Genomic DNA, 26,833 nt, shown 5'->3' with positions numbered 1-26,833 from the left:
TCATAATCATGTGTGAGTTGAAAATAGAAAGCAGCATGCTCTTATCCAATTTTTGTAATAAAGAAACTGCTGCTTCGTCTATAATACTTGAATTGAGCACACAAACCTTGATGTTGCTTCAAAGATGTCTGCCAGTCACATAAACTAGTCTCTAGAATACAGTTGCTGTTCATTTGTGCTCAGACTGACCTGTTAACCTGCATCAAGTGATGTGTGTTTGTCATTTACAATTGTGTCCAGTTAAAACAGTGCTGTGCAATAGACAAAGCAGTGGTTTCCTTATTACATAAGAGCATGCTGCTTACTGTTTTCAATTCATGCACGTGGTGATGACTGCAAAAGCAAACATGTCAGTTAAAACATGTTATATAATGTACAACTTTTAGTAAGTGTAGATGTTGTAAGATATAAAGCAGGTAAAACTTTGTATTAGTTGGATTCTTGTGGATCCAGCTCCAAGAGTGGTCTAAACACATGACTGTAGATCTGATGTTTAAAGATCTGACCTATTTTCTTGCTGTATTCTACTCTGTTTCACTTTCAGAGCGTCTTAATATGAAAGCATTTCCTTTTTCAGAAGCTCAGCTCGTAGCTCTGTGAGAGTTTGAGGTTTAGGTATCTGGAGACCTGTGTATAACAACAGCCAAGGTACTGAACAGGAACTAGTTTTTTTTTTTTTAAAATCATTTACCATTTAAGACTGCCATTGTTCTCTAATAATATTTGGTTTAAAGACAACAAAATATTTTCTATATTTCATACTGACTTTTATGATTGACTGTTTACAGTGACTCTTGTGAAAACCTCTGGGAGAGAACCATATGTCACTCCAATATGCACCAATGAAACACTGAATATCATCACACTTATAATATGTAAGATCAGAACAGAGAGGAGCAGAGGAGAAGAGTGTCGCTTAATGTATAAATATGGACAGGACTTTGAACATGGATGTGACTCAGGGTTCAAACTTATGAAAAAGAATCAGACTGTATTTCTTCACCTGACCAGTTTAACACCAGTGGATAGTGGGAACTACAGCTGTGAGTGTATATATCGTGAAGGAACAAATACTCTCCATCTTCATATCACTGTGGAAGGTAAACACATGTTATGTATTTTCATACTTTGACTAAATTTCTAGCGATTATTTTCCATCCTGTTGTATTGTTAACATGGTAGTATGATGTCTATACTTCAGGTTTACAGGTTAAATCAAAGCACACAGTAATTATTACATAAATACAGTACTTAAAACAGCATTGGTGCTGACAGTAATGTCCTACATCATTTTTGGTCTTGGCTGTGGTAATTTATTAACTTTGATTTGCAGATTTTAATCATAAAATATTACAGAAGCATCTTCTGATTTTTGTTTTACAATTTGAGTAAATTCCAGTGCCACTGTAGAGGATGAAGAAGCCACCAGTTCTACAGAAATTATAAACATAATGAAATATATTGGTGTAATTATATTATTGTTATTATTACTCATCATAACTGGAGTCATCCTGGGATTTATCCACAGAATAAAACATCACAGGTAAGAGACTGTAATATTCATATTTTCAATACATTATTATTTTTTGCTTCATGATTTTAAAGCATCAGATGCTCTTAAACAACATGATTATATTGACAGTGGTTCATTCACATGCAGCGTTTTAAACACCTGTTCTCTGTTTTACACTCCTCCTGTGTGTAGTGCGTAATGACTTTGAATTGTTTTTATAGGAAGAGGACCCCTACACAAGCCTTCAGCAGCCAGCCAGTGATGTCTACCAAACTATCTCCAACCAACTACCAGATCCAACCAGCGTCAGTGTAATAATCTCCCATTTTTATTATCAGGAGACAGACAATGAGGAAGATTTCCATCCAGTTTATTCAGTCTATGAAACTATATAAAACTAAGCTGGAAATGATGCAGTAAATGTCAACACATGGACTTTATTTCTTCATTTATTAGTGAAAATAAATGGACATTGACAGACTTGCTAGCGTAGTTTGAACATTTTTGAACACTATTATTAAAAATACAGAGAATATATAGTATATCTATTAATTGAACATTTAATTTCCAAAAAGTTTGTAATGCTTGCAGTGTGGGAAAAGAATTGCATTAAAGTCAAAGTATGTGTAAAGTAGAGAAAACTCTAAACTGCAAAAATGTTTTGATTCTCTTTACTTGTCTTCTAATGTTTTCAGTCTTTTTTACACCACGCCTATCAAGCTCAGATAGTAGGACACTTATATGTGTGGCACACAGCTCCCAGCTTATAAGGAAGCATTAATCATCTCTCTTTGCAGTCAAAAATAATTCCAATATGTTTTTAAATGTATTGTTAGTACTTTTGTCTTATTAGAGGGAAGAAAATGTGCGTTCATGCAGTTGCTCCTTTCTTCACCTTCAGAGTATCTTATATGAAAGCAGGAACAGTTAAGTCTTGCACTTCCTTTTAAAGCGTTCACACTAGCTACCTCTGTGAGAGGAATACATGTTATCAGAAGCCGAAGTGCAGTGCAGAGGTGGCGTGTCGTCCTCCCACACTAAGGCGACTGATACTGTACATTGCAAGCAGCAGTTTCACTGTTGCCTAGATGTCTTGACCAGCATGGGTGTATGGGAACTGTGGTTTGCTTTGCTGCTACTGCCGTCAACTTTTTTTATTGACTGTGAAGGTACTGTACTTGAACTACTTTTCATAATGTATAACTTGTTTTCTGTTTATCTTATTGTCTTTGGTTTAAAGAGAGAAAATATTTTTTTCTGTAAATTGCTTGTTTTACAGTAGTTCTAGCTCATTGAGTGTATTCATATTGATTTATGATTGATTATTTGCAGTGACTCTTATGAAAACTACTGGGAGAGAACCATATATCACTCCAGTATGCACCAATGAAACACTGAATATCATCACAGTTCTATTATGTAAGATCAGAACAGAGAGGAGCAGAGGAGAAGAGTGTCTCTTGGCGTACAAATATGGAGAGGAGTTTTTTTAATGAATGTGACTCCAGATTCACACTTATGAAAAAGAATCAGACTATATTTCTTCACCTGACCAGTTTAACACCAGTGGATAGTGGGAACTACAGCTGTGAGTGTACAAATCATGAAGGAACAACTTATCTCTACCTTAATATCACTGTGGAAGGTAAATGTTGGATTGCTTTTTCGCTTCAATATACAATATTACATGATACTATTGATACTGTATTAAAGTTCCCCTCCAGACATCTAAAAATACTCTACTTGAAATAATAATGTGGGTCTGATAAGGCCTTTCCACAAAAAATATATGCAGTTGTGCTCATAAGTTTACATAAACTGACAGAATTTGTAAGATGTGTATCATTCATAGTGTTTGTGGTCGTTTTGACCATAAAGTTCAATTTTGGTCTCATCAATCCAAATGACTTTGTTTCAGAAGTTTTGAGGCTTGTCTAGATGTTATTTGGCATATTGTAAGCGAGCTGTTTTGTGGCGTTGGCGCAGTAACAGCTTTTTTCTGGTAACTCGACCGTGCAGCCCGTTTTTGTTCAAGTATCTACTTATTGTGCATCTTGAAATAGATGTACCACATTTTTGCAGAGAAGCCTGTATTTCAGTTAAAGTTGCATGTGGGGTTTTTTTGCAACCCAAACAGTTTTCCTGGTAGTTGTGGCTGAAATCTTTGTTGTTTCTACCTGACCATGGCTTGGTATTAACTGAACTCCTAATTTCCCATTTCTTTATCAGAGCTTGAACACGATTTATCAGCATTTTCAAATCTTTGGAAATCATTTTATATCCTTTTCCTGATTTATAAAGTTCAACTACCTTTTCTCGCAGGTCCTTTGACCGTTCTTTGCCTTTTCCGTGGCTCAGTAAAGTCAGAGCAGCCGTGGATGAAATGTGCCAAAACTCATTGACTATTTATACACAGACACTAATTACAATCAAACAAGTCACAGGTGTGGAAACTTACCCTTCATAACCATTTAAACTTGTGTGTGAACTTGTGTGTATATTATCAGGTCAAACATTCAAGGGTATGTAAACTTTTGTTCAGGACCATTTGGGTGATTTCAGTTATTATTATGATTTAAAAAGGCCACACAATTAAGAACACTATCCCCAAATAAAAGAGAAGTTTTCAGCATGATCAGTCATATTTTCCAATATGGTCAATATTTCATTTTATGAGCACAACTGTTATCACCAATTAAGATTGTTAAAATTACATCTACTCCTTTTCTCTTATTAAAAATGTCAGAATCTATAAATATGCAAATATTCATTTCAAAAGTTTAACTACTTGACAGAAGACGTCTCCTACTTCACTATAAAGTTTGTTCTCAGTGTTTGTGCACTAGAGGCTTCATGTTTCCATTTCACATTTTTATAAGTTGTATATTTGACCACGTTTGGCTCTAAACTACTGTAGGAACAAGAAGAAAAACATATTTTTGACTGGAGGGGGACTTTAAATGTTTCTTTACAAATAAAGCAAATACTAATGCCATTATTCTGACAAGATTTTGTCCTTTACACTGTTTTAGAGGATGAAGAAGCCACTGGTTCTACGGAAATGATAAACATAACGAAATATATTGGTATAATTATATTCTTCTTATTATTACTCATCATAACTGGAGTCATCCTGGGATTTATCCACAGAAAAAATCATCACAGGTGAGAGACTGTAATATTCATATTTCATATTTTCAATACATTATTATTTTTTGCTTCATGACACAAAAGCATCAGACACTTTTAATCAATATGATTATATCGACTGTGGTTCATTTACATGCAGTTTTTTAACACCTGTTCTCATTTTGTAAGTCAATTATATCATTTAAAAAGTACTTTTCTTTAATGATATCACCTGTCATACATGTTTGTCTCATTTTGAATGAAATTCACTGAAGTCACATATAACAAGATCTTGACTTTCAGGTTTATATGAAACAATGAAGGAACATGTGATGTTTCGTTTCCTGTCTCGTCAAATAAAATAAAAGACCACAAAATTCATTTATTCCTACCATTGTGGTTGTAGGAATGAACTGTGGTGTTACTGCATTGATTGTTATTACTGGAGTTGTTCTTGGATTCATCCTCAGAAAAAATCTTTCCTGGTGAAAAAATCTGACTTAAGCGCATTTAAACCTTGTAAAACAATGCAGTCAGAAGAGCTGGTGTGTGTGTGTGTGTGTTTGGTTTTTCATTAACTCTGATATCTCCTCTTATTTAAAGAAACTGTTCAAGAACGGACACATCTGGATCATCTGTATGTAAATCTCCCGGCTCTTTAGTGAGTAATATACTTTCTCATCAGAGGACTGTGTGAGTGGATTTGAACCTTGAAAAGTGGAGGTTTCAGTAAATGTAGTGACTCAGTGTCTCAACCATTGTTCAACATAATTAAGTCAGACTTTTATAGCTTCATGCATTCAAATTCTGATCTTTTTTATAGGGCCGAGATGACCCAGATGACCCCTACACAAGCCTTCATCAGCCAGCAAATGATCTCTACCAAACTATCTCCTCAGTACACCATCAACATGACACCAAAATCTATGAAAACATGCAGCAAGAAAACACAGGACTTCCTGTGTAGATTCACTAAGTCTAATATATCTCAGGTCCTATTTCTTGTGAACTATTACTTCGTGTCCTATGGCCACGAATCATGCAATATTGATTATAAATTAATGGAATTTGAGAATAAAAGTCAGGCAAGGGAAGTATATGATTGTGATCAACAAGTAAATATTCCAGATGTCTATAATACTTGAATTGTGCACACAAACCTTGCTGTTGCTTGAAAGATGTCTGCCAGTCACATAAACTAGTCTGTAGAATACAGTTGCTGTTCATTTGTGCTCAGACTGACCTGTTAACCTGCATCAAGTGATGTGTGTTTGTCATTTACACTTATGTTATTTTAAAACAGTGCTGTGTGAAGACGAAGCAGCGGTTTCCTTATTACAAAAAGGTGATAAGAGCATGCTGCTTCCTGTTTCCAACTCATACACATGGTGATGACTGCAAAGCAAACATGTCAGTGAAAGCATGTCACATAATGTACAACTTTTACTAAGCGTAGATATTGTAAGATATAAAGCAGGTGATACTTTGTATTAGTTGGATTCTTGTGGATCCAGCTCCAAGACTGGTCTGGACACATGACTGTAGACCTGATGTTTGAAGATCTGACATATTTTCTTTCTGTGTTCTACTCTGTTTCACCGTCAGTGTGTTAATATGAAAGCTTCCTTTTAAGAAGACATTGCATTAGCTTGTACCTCTGAGAGAGTTGAGGTTTAGGTATCTAGAGAACAGATCAAAGGCATGTGTCGGTTTCCCCCCTTCAGTACAGCAAACTCTTCTGGGATATGTCAATGATTAGCAACAACAGTGATATTTATGCATTATTATTTTTTGTACAGTATAAAATTAAAGTAAAGAATCTGACCTGTTAACTTACAGTGTATGTAAAGTGTGCTGTTATCCTTCAAAGTTTTTACCTTCTAATAGCATATTACCTTATTTTGCTCTAGAAATAAAGCATAAATATAACATCACTTCAAACAACATTTATTTTTCAGAATTTAACAAAATTGAACATTTAACATTCAAAAAGGAATAGAACAAAAATCAGTGAGTGAGTGTGTGTGTGTAAGGTAAGAACAGGTAAGAAATGCATAGCTCTGGAGCTCGCTGTACTTATAAGTTTAGCTATGACTGCAGCTACATAAACATAATGATGGTTTAGGTGCCTTGTTTGGTTTTTGCCCTACTGCGTCTTTGTGGCGCTGCAGGTTTCTATATCTGGAAGGAGTGCATGTATGTGTGTGTGTATATGGACATCTATGTATCGGGGGGCTTTGAACTTACTTTTATTTCTGTATTTAAAAGACACATAAATCAGAGCAACCATGTGTGTGTGTTTCACACTTGGTCATCAGAGATACGTGTTTAATGGATTGTGGTGTGAGTCTAATATATCTCAGGTTCAACCACAACAGCATCTAAATGTAGTTATTTGCATTGTGATTTGTTTTTGCATGCTGTTTAATGAGGCTAATAGCTAGAAGTTTCTAGTCACATTCTTCAATCAGATAGGATTGATATTTTCCAAAAGCTAACAGCATGAAACCTCAACATCTCTGATTCTTTCTTGCTTACTGCTTACTTGTTACTGAGTTTGGCTAGTTTGTTCAGAAATGCTCTGTGTAAAACTGTTGCAGTGGCCGATAAAATCAACAAATACAATAAAGTATGTAACATATAACTCCCTCTTCTAGTATCACTATTTTTTTGAACACACAGACCTTGTTATGAGTAATGTACCTCACATCCTTCCTGAGTTGGAGTTTCATCACAAAAGTTGAGGCCATTTTCTGATTCTTATAACTGACATAAATTATAAGAATTTGAGAATAAAAGTCAGTCAATGGAAGTGTAACAATAACAATTAAATACCCCAGATCTCTATAATACTTGAATTGTGCACACAAACCTTGCTGTTGCTTGAAAGATGTCTGCCAGTCACACAAACTAGTTTGTAGAATACAGTTGCTGTTCATTTGTGCTCAGACTGACCTGTTAACCTGCATCAAGTGATGTGTGTTTGTCATTTACAAATATGTCCAGTTAAAACAGTGCTGTGTGAAGACGAAGCAGCGGTTTCCTTATTACAAAAAAGGTGGTAAGAACATGCTGCTTACTGTCTTCTTCTCACGTACATGATGATGACCACAAAAGTAAACATGTCAGTTAAATCATGTCACATGATGTACAACTTTTACTAAGTGTAGATGTTGTAAGATTTAAAGCAGGTGATACTTTGTATTAGTTGGATTCTGGTGGATCCAGCTCCAAGGGCAGTCTAAACACATGACTGTAGACCAGAAGAGCTGACATATTTTCTTTCTGTCACCGTCAGTGTGTTTACATGAAAGCAGTCATGTCTTGCACTTCCTTTTACGAAGACATCACATCAGTTCGTAGCTCTGTGAGAGTTTGAGGTTAGCTAAAGAACAGGTCAAAGACGTGTGTCAGTTTCTCCTCTTCAGTACAGAAAAGTCTTCACTGCCAGCAGCACTTAAACTGTTGCTCAGACCTCTTGACCAGCATGGCTGTTTGGGAACTGTGGTTTGTTCTGCTTCTGCTGCTACCTGCGTATAACAACAGCCAAGGTACAGGAACTAGTTTTTATTATTTATCATTTAAGACTGCCATCGTTTTCTGATAATATTTGATTTCAAGATGATAACAAAATACTTTCTAAATTTCATGCTGACTTTTATGATTGATTGTTTGCAGAGACTCTCGTGAAAACCACTGGGAGAGAACCATATGTCGCTCCGATATGCACCAATGAAACACTGAATATCATCACAATTGTATGTAAGATCAGAACAGAGAGGAGCAGAGAAGAAGAATGTCTCTTGTCATACAAATATGGAGAGGAATTTTTTAATGGATGTGACTCCAGATTCACACTTATGAGAAAGAATCAGAATATATTTCTTCACCTGACCAGTTTAACACCAGTGGATAGCGGGAACTACAGCTGTGAGTGTACAAATCGTGAAGGAACAACTCATCTCCACCTTAATATCACTGTGGAAGGTAAATGTTGTATTTCTTTTTCCCTACAATATACAATATTACATGATATTCTTGATACCATATTAAAGATCCCCTCCAGACATCTAAAAATACTCTACTTGGAATGATAATGTGGGTCTGACATGAGCTTCATGAGTCTTCATGGCTAAAACAAAATGTATACAGTTGTGCTCGTAAGTTTACATAAACTGGCAGAATTTGTAAGATGTGAACCATTCATAGTGTTTGTGGTTGTGACCATAAAGTTAAATTTTGGTCTCATCACTCCAAATGACTTTGTTCCAGAAGTTTTGAGGCTTGTCTGGATGTTATGTGGCATATTGTAAGTGGGCTGTTTTGTGGCGTTGGCACAGTAACGGCTTTTTCTGGCAACTCGACCGTGAAGCCCATTTTTGTTCCAAGTATCTACTTATTGTGCATCTTGAACCTGACGTACCACGTTTTTACGGAGAAGCCTGTATTTCAGCTGAAGTTGCATGTGGGTTTTTTTTGCAACCTGATCAGTTTTCCTGGTGGATGTGGCTGAAATCTTTGTTGGTCTACCTGACCATGGCTTGGTATCAACTGAACCCCTAATTTTCCACTTCTTCATCAGAGCTTGAACATGATTTATCAGCATTTTCAAATCTTTGGAAATCTTTTTATATCCTTTTCCTGATTTATAAAGTTAAAATATCTTTTCTTGCAGGTCCTTTGACAGTTATTTTGCTTTCCCCGTGGTTCAAGCAGCCCTGAAATGTCCAGAAATTCATTGACTATTTATACACAGACACTAATTACAATCAAACAAGTCACAGGTGTGGAAACTTACCTTTCATAACCATTTAAATCTGTGTGTGTGAACTTGTGTGTATATTATCAGGTCAAACATTCAAGGGTATGTAAACTTTTGATCAGGGCCGTTTCGGTGATTTCAGTTATCATTATGATTTAAAAAGGGCAAACACAATTAAGTGAAAATAAATGGCTTCACCTGAACACTATCCCTTCATAAAAGAGAAGTTTTCAGCATGATCAGTCATATTTTCTAATATGGTCAATATTTCATTTTATGAGCACAACTGTAATTACCGACTTAAAAAATGTTAAAATTACATCTACTCCTTTTCCCTCATTAAAAATGCCAGAATCTATAAATATGCAAATATTCATTTAAAAAGTTTAACTACTTGACAGAAGACGTCTCCTACTTCACTATAAAGTTTGTTCTCAGTGTTTGTGCACTGGAGGCTTCATGTTTCCGTTTCACACTTTTATAAGTTGTGTATTTGACCATTATTGGCTCTAAACTACTGTAGGAACAAGAAGAAAAACATATTTTTGAGTGGAGGGGGACTTTAAAAGTTTCTTTGCAAATAAAATAAATACTAATGCCATTTTTCTGACAAGATTTTTTCCTTTACACTGTTTTAGAGGATGAAGAAGCCACCAGTTCTACGGAAATGATAAACATAATGAAATATATTGGTGTAATTATATTCTTGTTATTATTACTCATCATAACTGGAGTCATCCTGGGATTTATCCACAGAAAAAATCATAGGTAAGATATTAATATTCATGCATTAACATAGTTAATATTTGGAATAGATCATCTTTAATAAAGCTTATAGCTTAGTAATGGAGCTACGTCAATGGTACAAATTTTGATCCTACACATGGAAACGCTAAAAATGATTCTGTAACGATGTTTTTCCATATTTATCCAACAGAAGACAATTTGAACCAACAACCAGTCTTCCAAACACGGTAATGTACACAAAAATGTTGTCCCTACTTTGTTTGTGCTGTTCATTTAACTTATGAGGAAACATATTCTAAAATATCTGTCATTTTGCAGGAAGCAGAAGAAATTGAGCTGTACAGCACCTTCATGCAGAGAGAGAATGTGCTTTATTCAACTACCGAAATACAAACTTCTAATACTACTTATTTAAATGTGTTCACCAGAGTGGAGATGCCTTTGTAGGGTTTTAATTATACAATATACAGTATAATGTGATGCATGTTTTCCTAATGAATAATAAGTGAAACAAAGCCTGATGTCCACAAGGTGGCACTATTTTACATACATTGGTATTTCACTCTCCTGTACGACTGATCCTATAAGTGTATTTCATTCTAAAACATTCAAGCTTAATAGTTTTATACAAATTGTATTATTTTATTTTTGTAAGTTTAATGTTTTAAGAGAACAGTAAGAGCAATATACTGTTTGCAAAACAATGCTGATCAGAATTAATTATGTAATGAATAAATGGTTAAAAGTGCTTGTTCTTTTGATGTCCGATATTGAGTTTGTCAAATTGCTGCAAAGCTGTAAAAGTGAAATATTTAACTACTAGCTAGTTTCAAACTAGTGAATTATTACTAAATCAGGTTGCACCATTAAAACTTCAGAAATCTCTCGGCTAGTAAACATTTTAGTAATGTGTAAATTAAAATGAAATGAAATGTGTTTAAACTTTAAGATGAAACTTCATATTGGTTCAATTCTTAGAGGATCCAAGTCCAAGAGTGTCCAACATGTGACTGCAGACCTGATGTTTATAGACATGTTTTCTTTCATGCACCTACTCTGTTTTACCTTCAGAGTGTCTTAATGTGAAAGCAGGAGCAGTCATGTCTTGCACTTCCTTTTAAGAAGAGAAGAGACACCAGCTTGTACCTCTGTGAGAGTTTGAGGTTTAGGTTTCTAAAGAGTAGTTCAAAGATGTGTGTCAGTTTCCCCCCTTCAGTACAGTAACGTCTTCACTGCCAGCAGCACTTTAACTGTTCAGACTCAGACCTCTTGACTGGCATGGCTGATTGGGAACTGTGGTTTGTTCTGCCTCTGCTGCTACTTGCGTATAACAACAACAAAGGTACTGTACAGCAACTAGTTTTTATCATTTAAGACTGCCATTGTTTTCTAATAATATTTTGTTTAAAGAGAACAACTAAATATTTTTATATACATTTATGATTGATTGTTTGCAGTGACTCTTGTGAAAACCTCTGGGAGGGAACCATATATCGCTCCAATATGCACTGATGAAACACTGAGTACCATCACACTTTTAGTATGTAAGATCAGCACAGAGAGGAGCAGAGGAGAAGAGTGTCGCTTGGCATACAATTATGTAGAGGAGTTTTTCAGTGGATGTGACTCCAGATTCATACTTATAAAAGAGAATCAAACTATATTTCTTCACCTGACCAATTTAACAGCAGTGGATAGTGGGAATTACAGCTGTGAGTGTTCATATCGTACTGGATCAAAAACTATCCATCTTACTGTAACCGTAGAAGGTAAATGTTGGATTTCTTTTCTTGCTTTTGTGTTTCTTGACTTTCTGTCATATTTTAGCTCAGTGTGAGGTAGTTTTTCCAAACTTTGTTAACATAATGAACAACTTCAGGAGCAGTATGAATGAATGAGACCTGCTTTAAGTGATATGTTACAGTTTTTAACTTTTTTCTGCTTTCATAGCTGAATACTGGCAGATTATGTAAACATTTCATATATGTAGAAATTATGTGGTGCAGATATCGAATATTTCATTCAGAGAAGATGCCAGCATTACATTATCTTGGTCTTTCTTCTGATATTTGTTTTGTCTTTACAATTTACTAGAAGAAGTAGTGGTCAACACCAGGATTTTTCTTTTTCCTACCACAATGGTTGTTGGTGTTACTGCATTTATCGTTCTTACTGGAGTTATCCTTGGATTCGTCCTCAGAAAATGTCTTTCCAGGTGAAAAATTCTCATTTAAGTACTTTTAAACCTTGCAAAACAATGCAGTCAGTGTTTTGTTGGAAAGCACAGAAGAGCTGGCATGTGTGTGTTTGATGTGTCACTAACTCTGATATCTCTTCTTTTTTTAAAAAACTGTTCAAGAACGGACACATCTGGATTATCTGTATGTGAAACTCCCGGCTCTTTGGTAAGTAAATTTTTTTTCTGATCAGAGGACTGTGTGAGTGGATTTGTACCTTGAAAAGTGGAGGTTTCAGTAAATGTAGTGACTCAATGTCTCAACAGTTGTTCAGCATAATTAAGTCAGACTTTTAAGGCATCATGCATTCAAATTCTGATATTTTTTTATAGGACCGAGATGACCCAGATGACCCCTACACAAGCCTTCAGCAGCCAGCAAATGATCTCTACCAAACTATATCCTCAATACATCATCAACATGATGCCAAGACAAATTCAACCAGCAATATAATGGAGCTGGATGATCAGGAAATAGATGGAAGAGAGATTGATCCAAGTTGAGAAAACTATGAAAACACTTGAACCAAAATTCAAGAGAACATAAATAGGTAACGGTCTGATATTGTTTCCCTAAATATTGAGATTTATTGTCATCACAGCAAGAAAACACAGGATTTCCTGTGTAGAATCACTACCTGGTAATAAGAGATACGTGTTTAATGGATTTAAACCTTGCTGTATCTTGCTGATTCTCTTAATAATTGCACAGTAATATAATTTAAACTACAGAGAGAAGACTTTGTGCCCTATGGCCAAAAATCATTCAATATTGATTATAAATTATTGGAATTTGAAAATAAACATCAGGCAATAGAAGAGTATGATTGTGATCAACAAGTAAATATCCCAGATGTCTATAATACTTGAATTGTGCACACAAATGTTGCTGTTGCTTGAAAGATGTCTGCCAGTCGCATAAACTAGTTTGTAGAATATAGTTGCTGTTCATTTGTGCTCAGACTGACCTGTTAACCTGCATCAAGTGATGTGTGTTTGTCACTTACAATTGTGTCCAGTTAAAACAGTGCTGTGTGAAGACGAAGCAGTGGTTTCCTTTTTACAAAAAAGGTGATAAGAGCATGCTGCTTGCTGTCTTCAACTCATGCACATGGTGATGACCGCAAAAGCAAACATGTCAGTTAAAGAATGTCACATGATGTACAACTTTTACTAAGTGTAGATGTTGTAAGATATAAAGCAGGTGATACTTTGTATTAGTTGGATTCTTGTGGATCCAGCTCCAAGAGCGGTCTGAACACATGACTGTAGACCTGAAGATCTAACATATTTTCTTTCTGTCACCGTCAGTGCGTTTATATGAAAGCAGTAATGTCTTGCACTTCCTGTGTCAGAAGAGAAAAGAAACCAGCTCGTACTTCTGAGAAAGTTTGAGGTCAACTAAAGAACAGGTCAAAGGCGTGTGTCAGTTTCCCCTCTTCAGTACAGTAAAGTCTTCACTGCCAGCAGCACTTCAACTGTTGCTCAGACCTCTTGACCAGCATGGCTGTTTGGAAACTGTGGTTTGTTCTGCTTCTGCTGCTACCTGCGTATAACAACAGCCAAGGTACTGTACAGGAACTAGATTTTATCATTTATCATTTAAGACTGCTATTGTTTTTGATAATATTTGCTTTAAAGAGAACAAAATATTTTCTATATTTCATACTGACTTTTATGATTGATTGTTTGCAGTGACTCCTGTGAAAACCACTGGGAGAGAACCATATATCACTCCGATATGCACCAATGAAACACTGAATATCATCACATTTATAATATGTAAGATCAGAACAGAGAGGAGCAGAGGAGAAGAGTGTCACCTGGGGTTTCACTATGAGCGTGGCTTTGAGCATGGATGTGACCCCAGGTTCACACTTATGAAAAAGAATTGGACTTTATTTCTTCAACTGACCAGTGTAACACCAGTGGATAGTGGGAACTACAGCTGTGAGTGTACATATATTGAAGGAACAAATACTCTCCATCTTCAAATCACTGTGGAAGGTAAACACTTGTTATGTATTTTTCCTCATACTTTGGCTAAATTTAAGGTGATTATTTTCCATTGTGTTGTATTGTTAACATGGTAGTATGATGTCTATACTTCAGGTTTACAGGTTAAATCAAAGCATGCAGTAATTATAATAAGGAATATAGTATTTAAACAGCGTTAGCACTGACAGTAATGTCCTACATCATTTTTGGTCTTGGCTGTGGTAATGTATTGGCTTTGACTTGCAGATTTAAATAATAAAATATTACAGAAGCATCTTGTGTTCTTTATTTTGTTTGGGTTTTTTTTGTTGTTTTTTTTACAATTTGAGTAAATCCCAGTGCCACTGTAGAGGATGAAGAGGCCACAAGTTCCACAAAAATATCAATTGCCAGTGCTGCTGTCAGTGTGACTGTATTCATCATTATAACTGGAGTTATCCTGGGATTTATCCACAGAAGAAAACATCACAGGTGAGAGACTGTAATATTCATATTTCATATTTTCAATACATTATTATTTTTTGCTTCATGACTTAAAAGCATCAGACGCTCTTAAACAATATGATTATATCAACTGTGGTTCATTCACATGCAGTTTTTTCAACACTTGTTCTCATTTTGTAAGTCAAGTATATCATTTAAAAAGTACTTTTCTTTAATGATATCACCTGTCATACATGTTTATCTCATTTTGAATGACTTTGAATTCTTTGAAGTCAAATATAACAAGATCTTGACTTTCAGGTTCATATGAAACAATGAAGGAACACGTGATGTTTCGTTTCCTGTCTTGTCTAATAAAATAGACCACAAAATTCAGAGTACATTATTTATTCCTACCATTTTGGTGGTAGGAATGAACTGTGGTGTTACTGCATTGATCACTGTTTTCGGAGTTGTCCTTGGATTCATCCTCAGAAAAATTCTTTCCAGCTGCAAAATTCTGACTTAAGTGCTTTTAAACCTTGTAAAACAATGCAGTCAGTGGTTTTGTTGGAAAGCACAGAAGAGCTGGCGTGTGTGTGTTTGGTGTGTCACTAACTCTGATATCTCTTCTTATTTAAAGAAACTGTTCAAGAACAGACACATCTGGATCATCTGTATGTGAAACTCCCGGCTCTTTGGTGAGTAATGTACTTTCTGATCAGAGGACTGTGTGAGTGGATTTGAACCTTGAAAAGTGGAGGTTTCAGTAAATGTAGTGACTCAGTGTCTCAACAATTGTTCAACATAATTAAGTCAGACTTTTAAGGCATCATGCATTCAAATTCTGACCTTTTTATAGACCGGAGATGACCCAGATGACCCCTACACAAGCCTTCAGCAGCCAGCAAATGATCTCTACCAAACTATCTCCTCAATAAACCATCAACATGACGCCAAGACAAATTCAGCCACAATATAATGGGGCTGGATGATCAGGAAATAGATGGAAGAGAGACTGATCCAAGTTGGGAAAACTATGAAAACACTTTAACCAAAATTGAAGAGAACATGAATATGTGACTGTCTGATATTGTTTCCCTAAATATTGAAATTGCATTATCGGAGGTTTTCTTGACACCATGATAACTGTTTTATTTCTCACTTACGGTGGCCAACAAAATCAACAAATACAATAAAGTATGTAACATATAACTCCCTGTTTTAATGTCACTATTTTTTTAACACACATACCTTGTTATGAGTGATGTACCTCAGATCCTTCCTTGGTTGGAGTTTGATCACCAAAGTTGAGGCCATTTTCTGAATCTCTTAATAATTGCACAATAATATAGTTTAAACAACAAATAGAAGACTTTGCATCCTGTGGCCAAAAATCATACAATATTGATTATAAATTAATGGAATTTGAAAGTAAATGTCCGGTAATGGAAGTGTATGATTGTGATCAACAAGTAAATATCCCAGATATCTATAATACTTGAATTGTACACACAAACCTTGCTGTTACTTGAAAGATGTCTGCTAGTCACATAAACTAGTCTGTAGAATACAGTTGCTGTTCATTTGTGCTCAGACTGACCTGTTAACCTGCATTAAGTGATGTGTGTTTGTCATTTACAATTGTGTCCAGTTAAAACAGTGCTGTGTGAAGAGGAAGCAGCAGTTCCCTTATTACAAAAAGGTGATAAGAGCATGCTGCTTCCTGTTTCCAACTCATACACATGGTGATGACTGCAAATCAAACTTATACTAAGTGTAGATGTTGTAAGATATAAAGCAGGTGATACTTTGTATTAGTTGGATTCTTGTGGATCCAACTCCAAGAGGGGTCTGAACACATGACTGTAGCCCTGAAGATCTAACATATTTTCTTTCTGTGTTCTACTCTGTTTCACCTTCAGAGTGTCTTAATATAAAAGCAGTCATGTCTTGCACTTCCTTTTTCAGAAGAGAAGCTCAGTTCATACCTCTGTGAGAGTTTGAGGTTAGTTTAAGAACAGGTCAAAGGCGTGTGTCAGTTTCCCTCTTTCAGTTCAGTAACGTCTTCACTGCCAGCAGCACTTAAACTGTTGCTCAGACCTCTTGACCAGCATGGCTGTTTGGAAACTGTGGTTTGTTCTGCTTCTGCTGCTACCTGCGTATAACAACAGCCAAGGTACAGGAACTAGTTTTTATAATTTATCATTTAAGACTGCCATTGTTTTCTGATAATATTTGCTTTAAAGATAACAAAATATTTTCTATATTTCATACTGACCTTTATGATTAATTGTTTGCAGTGACTCTTGTGAAAACCTCTGGGAGAGAACCATATGTCACTCCGATATGCACTAATGAAACACTGAATATCATCACACTTATAATATGTAAGATCAGAACAGAGAGGAGCAGAGGAGAAGAGTGTCGCTTAATGTATAAATATGGACAGGACTTTGAGCATGGATGTGACTCCAGGTTCACACTTATGAAAAAGAATCAGACTATATTTCTTCACCTGACCAGTTTGACAACAGTGGATGGTGGGAACTACAGCTGTGAGTGTATATATCCTGGAGCAACAAATACTCTCCATCTTTATATCACTGTGGAAAGTAAACACTTGTTATGTATTTTTCCTCATACTTTGGCTGATTTTATGGTGATTATTTTACATTATGTTAACACTGTTTTGTACTTAAAACGGCATTAATGATGACAGTAATATCCTACATATTTTTAGGTATTTGTTTTGCTTTGTATTAGCTTTGACTTAATAATAATATATTTCAGAAGCATCTTATGTTATTTGTTCTACCATTGGAGTAAATTCCAGTGCCACTGTAGAGGATGAAGAGGTCACAAGTTCCACAAAAATATCAATTGCCAGTGCTGCTGTTGGTGTGACTGTATTCATCATCATAACTGGAGTTATCCTGGGATTTATCCTCAGAAGAAAACATCACAGGTGAGAAACTGTAACATTCATATTTCATATTTTCAGTGCATTATTATTTTTTGAATGCTCTTAAACTATATGTTAAACTATATAAATATGATTATAATGATTATGGTTCATTTACATGCAGCATTTTCAACACCTGTTCTCATTTTGTAAGTCAAGTATATCATTTAAAAAGTACTTTTCTTTAATGTTATCACCTGTCATACATGTTTATCTCATTTTGAATGAGTTTTAATTCACTGCAGTCACATATAACAAGATCTTGAATGTCGGATCAAGATCAAAGATGAAACAATGGAGGAAGACGTTGTGTTTCATTTCCTGTCTTGTCTAATTAATTCAGAATGCATGAATGTTAAGATTTACTTCTAATGAAGTTCTGTTTTGTCCGTTCATCCAACAGAAGACAACAAGAGTCGCTGAGCAGTCGTCCAAACACGGTACAGTACAGAAAAGTGTTTTACCTTCTTCATGTGTACTGTTCATTTAACTTTAATCATTTTTTAAATGTCTTTCTGCAGGAGCCACAAGATATTGAACCGTACAGCACCTTCATGCAAACAGAGTCTGCTGGGCTTTATTCAACTGTCAAAATACGCGACTCAAACACTAATAATTCAAACATGTTTACCACAAATTGAGGGAATCTTTAGTAGAGCAGCAATGAAACTAAACTGTATCCATTTCCATGTTTTACTGTTGAATAATAAGTGAAATAGCTAAAGATGTCCACATGGTGGCACTATTTTTGCTTTATTGAATTTATGCATTAATATTTTATTGTAACAGCTGTAAACTTTTTACATAGCAGTGTATTCTTTTTGTATGTTTAATCTCTTCAAATGAACACAGTAAGAGCAATGTACCAAATATAATGATCAGAATCAGTAAATTAGTTGTTAATTAAACAATAAAACAAAGATGATTCTTGTTCTGTGAGTTTTTCTTTTCAGTTTTCCAATTCTGACTCAAATAGTTCAATATTTGCTGAAGGGTTCTAGGTTTCCTCTAAAACAACTTATCAATATAAACATATCCCAATTAGAATTAATTAGCAGCTTTTCATATTAAGGCTTTGGCTCCAAACTTCTATGTGTGGCCATTTATTCATTCTAATAATAAAAAACGTAATGCTCTTAAACACATTGTGAGTCATACAACCTGAGGTTGTTTTGGGGTCTTTTAACAAATGTACTGTACAAATATACATTTACTCTTGATGAATCACTTTCAAGTGTTTCCAGTGGAATCATTTTTTCAGGTTTTAGTAGAAGAGCGACACTTTTATTCTAATATTTTACACATAATAATACCTCTGCTGTGTTTTAGTCACTTTAGAGATCACAGTTCTTTCATATGCAAAAAACATTCAAAAATCTCATTTGGATGACTTGAGTTTACATATAAGTAACATATAAATTCAGCATCAATAGGCACTGCTGTGACTCCAGTGAAAACCTTCAGATGACAACTAGATGTCACTCCAGTATGTGCCAATGAAATGCTGTCATCTGTGCCATGCTCACATTAGCTCTTGCTCTGCAGTTATTTAAAGGGACTCTGATACTGGCAATCGCATCACATCAAGAGTTTCCCAGACATTGACACAGAGGTTGACTCACGTTTTTGAACAGTGTCGCACAGAAGCTCCCAAACGCATATGATTATTGACTTCCAAATGATTGGATATTTGGTATTATTTTTGGCATTCAAAAAAATATTTTTTTGGCCTGGTGGGGGTTCTCGTTGGCCTGGTGGCCCACCGGGTCTGTACAATTACAGGGGAAATACTCTTCTACATCCATTTGAAAATCTCAATAACATGTTTGTTGCTGTTTTCTCTCTACAGCAGTGCTGATATTAGACATTATTTAGATTTTAACAATTTCTCTGCATGAATGTCATTATCTGTTGACAAACCTGAACAAATTAAGCTTACTGTACATCTCTAATGAGCATAAACCAACTGCTGCTTATTGTCATCACATACAAATACAAAACCAAGACTCTTCAGAGATTGAATATTGCACCAGAAGGGACCATTTTATAAGCCCATCTCAATGTATTTCTTTGCATGGGGTTGCAATACACCATACAGTGAGGCCTGTCAGTCCTCCCTGTATCCTGTGTGAACGCTCTAGCAACAACAAATCCTTGACTGATGAAGCAGTGACTTTTGAGCCCTAATTTATTTCTTGCAGATAACTCAGAGACTTTCAAATCAATCTCAAGTTGATTTGCAACTAGCTGTCAGGCTGTGACTATCAACAACTGGGTGCATAGAGATAAGTTTAAAAGTAAGGGAGGTGGCCCTTGTGACCAAAATAGCAGATACTTTCTGGTGTAATCTTATCTCATAAGGCTGGTACATAGTGATAGTACACAACTGCAAGCTTCTGGCTACACTTTTTAGGCTACACAGGTGTCAGCTGTCAGGTAAGATACGTACTTACGTAGGTACCCAGATGTGATTAATAACTTAAAATTGATTTTTTTTGTAATTACAAAATAATGTTTACTGCTGCAGAGGACTCTTTGCACTTACAACATATCTAAAATCTATAATATGTCTACAAACAATCTGTAACACACCTATAAAGTACAGCCCAACCTGGAAGCACTTTGGGGTCTATCTTGATGATTCATCAGGTTTATTGTTGTTAAAGGTAATATTGAAAATTATCTTGATTATTTAGGGACAGTTCTCTGCACAATTACTAAATAAGGTTTGCCTCGAAGTACCATAATCTTTTAGCATTTTTCCCAGGCTTTGAGTTTATTGATCACCTACAAAATGTTTGGCAGTCACCTTACACTTAAGTAACCCCCTCCAGCTGTTAGTTCCCAGCATGGAACTTAAGAGTAATTATTATGCAACTTTCCCTCATACTGTTTGGTAAACAAGATTTCATAAGAGATTTAACTATATAAGATTAGTTATTGTATAATGGACAACAAACCTACAGAGATGTGATGGTGGTTTAGGAGTCACTCAGAGTAGCGTCTTGGGTTCAGATAGCATGTTATTTCTCTTTTGCTATTTCCTGTTGGCATGTATCCAGTGAAAAATGCAGGAAAGAAAATACAAACAAACATCATTGCACAACATTCCAGCAGCATTTTATTACACTGTACTTTTGTTACATTTCCTGAAGATATTAATCACAGGTGACTCAATATTGCTGGAAAGCCTTTATAGTATGATTCATTGTTTCTCAAAACTTGTTACACAGAAGTACACTAGTACTTCAGTGATGATGGACTTCCCTACTATTTAACTGGCTGCCATGAGAATTACTGGAGGTTGTCACGTGTCACACGTATGTTTACCATCATGAAAATATGATTCAAATGATGTACTCCCTGAGGGAGTCGGGGTGTTAAAACTTCACAACACCATAGCTGCTAATGTACCATGCGCGCACTTTCTTTTTCTGGGACTTTTTTGACCACCTTTTTTGAGATTATTGGAGTTGCTGTCAGTACAGTAAGTATACAGTTCCCCAATAATAACAGCATTAATGTTAGAAGTACTAATATGAACAGTTAGAGAACAGAGAATAGAAGTGTCAATCAGTGTCAGTTTCAGAGTGTAAAGGAGAGTGAAATAAGTCTTGCTTTCTTTTTGCTTTGCAGTGTTGCTCTTTGTTGCGGAATTATAAAAAGTGACTAACATTTTATTATTTGATTATCATTTCATAATCAAATAATATACTTATTTTTCCTGTTATCATATTCACAAAGTATATATTTTAACCTGATGGTCCAGCCTCATTGATGTGGTCCATAGTCTGTTTTTACATCTTTTCACTATTGGTTTAAAAACAGAAACACAAAGATGATACATTTGCTTAAAAGCAGTCATAGTAGAAGTATTTAAATCAGTACACGTAGCAATACCATGCTATAAAAATACTCCATTACAGGAAAAAGTCTTGCATTCAACACTTTATATCGTAAAAGTATTAGCAACAAAATATAGTATCAAAAGTGAAAGTATTAATTATGCAGAGTGACCAGTGAGTAATTTATTATTATTATAATTGTTGTTGTTGTTGTTTGTTGTTATTGATATATTAATATGTAAGCAGTGCTTTAATGTGATTGGTCAAAGTAGAGTTAATGTTAACTACTTAAACTAGCTACATAAACTAGCAGTTTAATGTATAATAATCCATCATTTTATAATCTAATCATATATTTTGTGTGTAAAATCCTAATCTGAAAATGAATATATAGAGTACAATATTTCAATATTGCAATATTTATGGAGTAGAAGTATAAAATACCATAGAATTGAAATACTCAAATGATTGAATGAATGTATTACAGTACACCACCTACACACAAAGCCTTTGGTGTTTATATGGTCATGCTACATACTGTAAACTGAGCTCAGAAATCCCTCTCACCCAGTTTCACTTTCTCTTTTACAGGCACTTAAAAGGCTGATCTGCTCTGAACTGACAGTGTTGTTTGTACGTCTGGGATGAAAATGTTTCGTTTCCTGATACTAACCGGTTTGCTGTTGAAAGGTGAGTGACACAGGAGACACGGGAGAGGCAAACCTCCTCCACATTCAGTGTGGTAGCTTTATTATCTACATAATAGAGTACAGCCTTTTTTGTAGTTATGAAGCCTATATTATATGTTTTTCTGTCCTCTTAAAAAGACAACATTATTATATAGCATAATTTAAAGTAATCTACATTCAAAATGCTTAGAAGGACAAATATATTTTAGTCATTCGTTATTGAGAGCAGAATAACAAATGCATATCTTAAGTCTGCGCTTACCGACACTCAGCTGTTTTTTTTAATTTTAGCCTGGGCGTCGCAGATCAGTGGATATGGAAATACAACAGCTGATTACGGCGGTGACGCTTATTACAGGGGCACACTTCAGAAGCTCACAGGTGATCATATTCTCCTTTTCTAATCGTCTGCAGTCTTGGTTGTTTTGTTTTTAAGGTTTTTAAGGATTTACTGGTGTAGTTCCTCCATGCCAGAGAGGTATTCCATCAAACTGGATAAAGGAAAAGCCCGGCTTATTTAGATAAGCCTCGCTAATTTCATTGAGAGTCCTTTCCATCATATTGGTTATATGATTCACTGCTCAGTAACCATGGTAACTCATACCGCCGAACTAGCTTGCTCCTTGGCAGCTGTGTGTCGAAGAACATCCGACGGGCGGAAACAGACTCCGTCGAAATGCCAAAAAACCCCAAATAAATTTAATTTTGATATCAGATATATTCACATTTTTGAAGCTGGAATCAATGAATTTTTTGCCATTTCTGCTGAAGTAGATCAATTAATCAACTAATCAGTGCAGCTGTAAGGATCTTTCTGCATTATTAAAGACATTTTCATACTCATCAATTGGATTCTCTATTTCCAGTAGGGTATTAAACACATCCCTGCTGGAGAATTAAAACTTTAACCTTTTTCATAATGGATTTCCACTCTCACATGCAAAATTATGGCAGGTTGAAATTATGTTTATTTGTCTGTTTGCCATGAAATTTAATTTTTTTTAATTATCTTTCACACGTGACAAGAACTGTGTTTTCACACCACCAAATGCAAAAAGTGCAAAGAAAATCCGAAATAGAAACAATTTGTGTGCATTTATGTTCACGTACAGTATTTTCATTTAGAGCTGCAACAATTAATCAATCGACAGAAAACTGAAACAGCATGAAAGTGACAGATGCTGCATCACCAGTAGCAGGTGATTCTTTCTAGGCCAAACAAACTAACATACTGGACACAAAGTATCATGTCAAAGCTGATGTTGGATGTGCAGCACAACTGCTCTCAGTCCCTGAAATTCAGGTGTTAAAGATGATTCCCGCAGATGGTGAGAAACACTTCCAAACCCACAGATTTATAGATTGATCATCATTTTACGATTCTGATATTTTCTTTTCTTTCTTCAGATTTTAATGATGAATCTGGATCCAATAAGAGTAAGTTAACCTTAAAGTTGTCTCAAGTCAAAATTCACATTTAAACTTTAGTTGCTTTATGAATGTTTGGTATTTATATCACAGTTTTTTCTCTTTTTCTCATAGATTTCACTTTGATCGTTGCACTGATCCCGGCAGTGGTCGTTGTTTGCATTGCTGTAGTCGTCACTGTCAACTTTCAACTCAATATCTGTCTTGTTGTGATACCAGTTAATATGGTAATAATTTATTGACATTAAGAGGATACACAGAGCTTAAAGAATCTTTACAGACAACATCTATAAATAAATAATATATAAATGTTCTTAAATCCTTCATTCTGTCACACAGGGACGATGAGGAGATCACGACGCTACAAGAACCAATGAAAAACACTGATGAGTAAGACAATTCATAATTATTCACTTGTTCATATTTATTATTAATTGCTTCTTCAGAAAATAATTTAATCTGTCTTCTCTCTATTTTGGCATGTTAGTTCCTTTCTGTCTCTATATCTCTCTAACTAATGTGTTATTTATACATGAAGCTGATTCTGATGCACTTTACTCTTCATGGTCCATTGTGTACTCATAGTCAGCCTGTTTATTCACATAACTGTTAACTGTCAGAGTAATTCAGTGATAGAAATATGTATGATGTATTGTATTAATGTGAGTGGAAATTGACTCATGTCTTGTTTTCATCTGAAGGTGCAAAACAGCTTTAGTGAAGCAGGGGAACGAGCAGATCAGGAAACCTCAGAAGAAAGATCCAAAAGGGGAGAAACCAGAACCATCATCTTCCACAGTTAAAAGTCTTCTTAGTAACAAACAACCCGCAAGACTGTAGTTTCAATACAAAGTCATACAAACCTAGTAACAGCAGAAATGAAATTACACATCACTGAATGTAAAAATGAACGAGTATTATTCTTGTGTTAAATTAACATGCAGCAAAATACAGAAACCATCAGAAGAAAGCTTCAATCTAGCAATTTTCCACATTCACACTGTTGAAAGCTCCAGTCTTTGTGGCCGAGACAAACTTTACTCAAGCCTACTTCTGACTATTTTATTTTATTTTAATTGGTGACAAATTAAACATAGTTTAATGTATTGCACCATTTGTGAGGAACTTACACAATTTGTGCTGTCAAGAATGACTTCATAAACACAAACAAACATCAAAAACATAGACAACCATCAGATAACCTGAGGCAAAAGAGAAGCTGGGATTTTCTGCACCTAGCAGACATCCCTAGATTTTAATCTCAAATGTAAAAAAGAAGTTAAAAAGTTCCACATAGTCTGATGTAAGAGACAGATGAAGAAAAGGTTACTATTTTGTATAAAGTCATGTAATATCAGCATGTAACTGATAGATGTCCTGGAGATAGACAATATGTGGTGATATAAATAAGAGGAAGTTGTAGAGTTATAAAAAGGAAGGCCAAGAGAGACTCTGGGTTCCTTTTTCTTTTTGGGGAACCCCCTTTTCCCATAGGGCTTTTTAAAAGATTGATTATTTACTGAATGGGACAGTGTGCAGTTTGAAACATTAAAGATGCACTGCACCAGAGTTAGCTTGAAGCTAATTTGCATCTGTAGTCCCTGACAAAAACATACAACAGCACAACAACAAACACTAAAAAGCAAAAAAAAAACAAAAAACAAACCCCCACAGAACACACCATACAAAATACAAAGCTACACAATGCACATCACATACACCCACAATGTCACTTAGAAATAATGTAAAATAAAGACCAATAAACACCAATCAGCTAAAGACTGTGTGACTCAATGGTCACACAGTTCTTCATATCATCATATTTATTTGAGAATAATCTAAAATTCTCAAAGCTCAGTAAATTGTATTTCTCCAGTTCCCTTCAGTGATGGAAATGCATTGGCTTTTTGTCCAGAGTTTTTAAAGTTTGTTTGTATAAGGACTCAAGAGGTTTAATGGCTGTTTCTCCAGCCTGCCCCCAACACGTGATGCAATAAGACATATGGGAAAGAATCATAGCATGCATAAATATCTTGGCTGTGTCCAAAGAGAGACAGTTTCTAGTATGTCTAAGATTTATTCTATCTATTTATCTATTTCGAGAGATCTCTTTGAGACTCTCTTTAGTCTTGTAGCTTTTTGCTTTTTAATTTTTTGCTCAAGTTTTTGTATTTTACTTTGCTCTTTTTGCATCTTATATTACTTGTTTTGTAAAACCAAATAAAACTGTTTGTATTTTTATACACTCCAACCAAAGTTCCTGACTTGTGCTCATCTCTGAGGTCTTCTGGTTTCACCCAAGTAAGCAAAGACGCCTCCTTTGGGATAGGCTGACATTGGTTTTAAATTTATTTAGATCAAAAAATATGATGAAATTTGTTAAGGATAAACTTGTGGTGTTTATTGAATACCAGGATGATAATGGTTCAGATTTAATGACTGAGGTCAACATGCTGCTATACATGTGATAGATGTATTGTATTTCAGAATAGAATTAGGTTGAGAGATTTATTATTAGGGGTTTAATTGGCTAAACTGTTAGGGCCAGGGCTCTGAAGATGCCCTATAAAACCGGGTGAGAGCCCTCGACCGTCAGAGTGGGCCTCCTCCAGAGATGACCTGTTAGAAGGCCATCTTTGAGTACTTGCACCAATACACTTTGTTGTGACCCTGACTGTTAGGAATTTCTGAATAAATAGGTCCGTTGGCAGTGATTCGATGACAGCTGGTGATTATAGAAGCCAGGCTGAATCTGGTTCCCTAAGCAAGTCTAGGGTGGTCTTGCGTGTAGATTTTGGGAACCCTGTTCGATACCTAGGTCAGAGGCAGAGGACAGCCGTCTGTCGGTGCCTTATCCACATCAGAAGGGGGTATCAGTTATCTGTAGGCAGAAACCATTACAACGTTTATTGATAGATCCTCAGATACATGTTACACTTTGTGTGACATGAAACATTTTTCTCCTTCCTCTGTGATTTTTGGAAATTGTTGGTTAAAATTGGTATTACTGGTACTGCTGCCACTGCTATTATGTCTTCTAATGCTAATGAAGACAACAATAAAGGAGCTATCAAACTTTCATTTTCTTTATAATGTCA

At 35.4% G+C, this 26,833-nt stretch overlaps 2 protein-coding genes across 2 annotated transcripts in view; both read left to right on the top strand.

Moving 5' to 3' along the window:
• The window catches only part of LOC121891932 (nectin-2-like), a 933,424-nt gene that overhangs the window by 876,549 nt on the left and 30,042 nt on the right, over window positions 1-26,833 (top strand). The window lies entirely within an intron of this gene.
• LOC121891967 lies at window positions 13,700-15,981 on the top strand. Its single transcript, XM_042404692.1, has 5 exons — window positions 13,700-13,954; window positions 14,083-14,394; window positions 14,715-14,856; window positions 15,452-15,509; window positions 15,671-15,981. Exons 1-5 carry the CDS (start codon window positions 13,891-13,893, stop codon window positions 15,788-15,790), a joined length of 696 nt encoding a protein of 231 aa, XP_042260626.1. The 5' UTR covers window positions 13,700-13,890; the 3' UTR covers window positions 15,791-15,981.

Source organism: Thunnus maccoyii, chromosome 24 (assembly GCF_910596095.1).
Source record: "Thunnus maccoyii chromosome 24, fThuMac1.1, whole genome shotgun sequence".
Lineage (NCBI taxonomy): Eukaryota > Metazoa > Chordata > Actinopteri > Scombriformes > Scombridae > Thunnus > Thunnus maccoyii.
This window is presented reverse-complemented; position numbering and strand designations above follow the sequence as displayed.

Excerpts from the sequence above, each read along its gene's own strand:
- LOC121891967 (XM_042404692.1), top strand. The coding sequence starts at position 13,891 with ATGGCTGTTTGGAAACTGTGGTTTGTTCTGCTTCTGCTGCTACCTGCG. Across the intron at positions 13,955-14,082 it reads TGCGTATAACAACAGCCAAG|TGACTCCTGTGAAAACCACT; the intron begins GTACTGTACAGG and ends GATTGTTTGCAG. Across the intron at positions 14,395-14,714 it reads TCTTCAAATCACTGTGGAAG|TAAATCCCAGTGCCACTGTA; the intron begins GTAAACACTTGT and ends TTACAATTTGAG.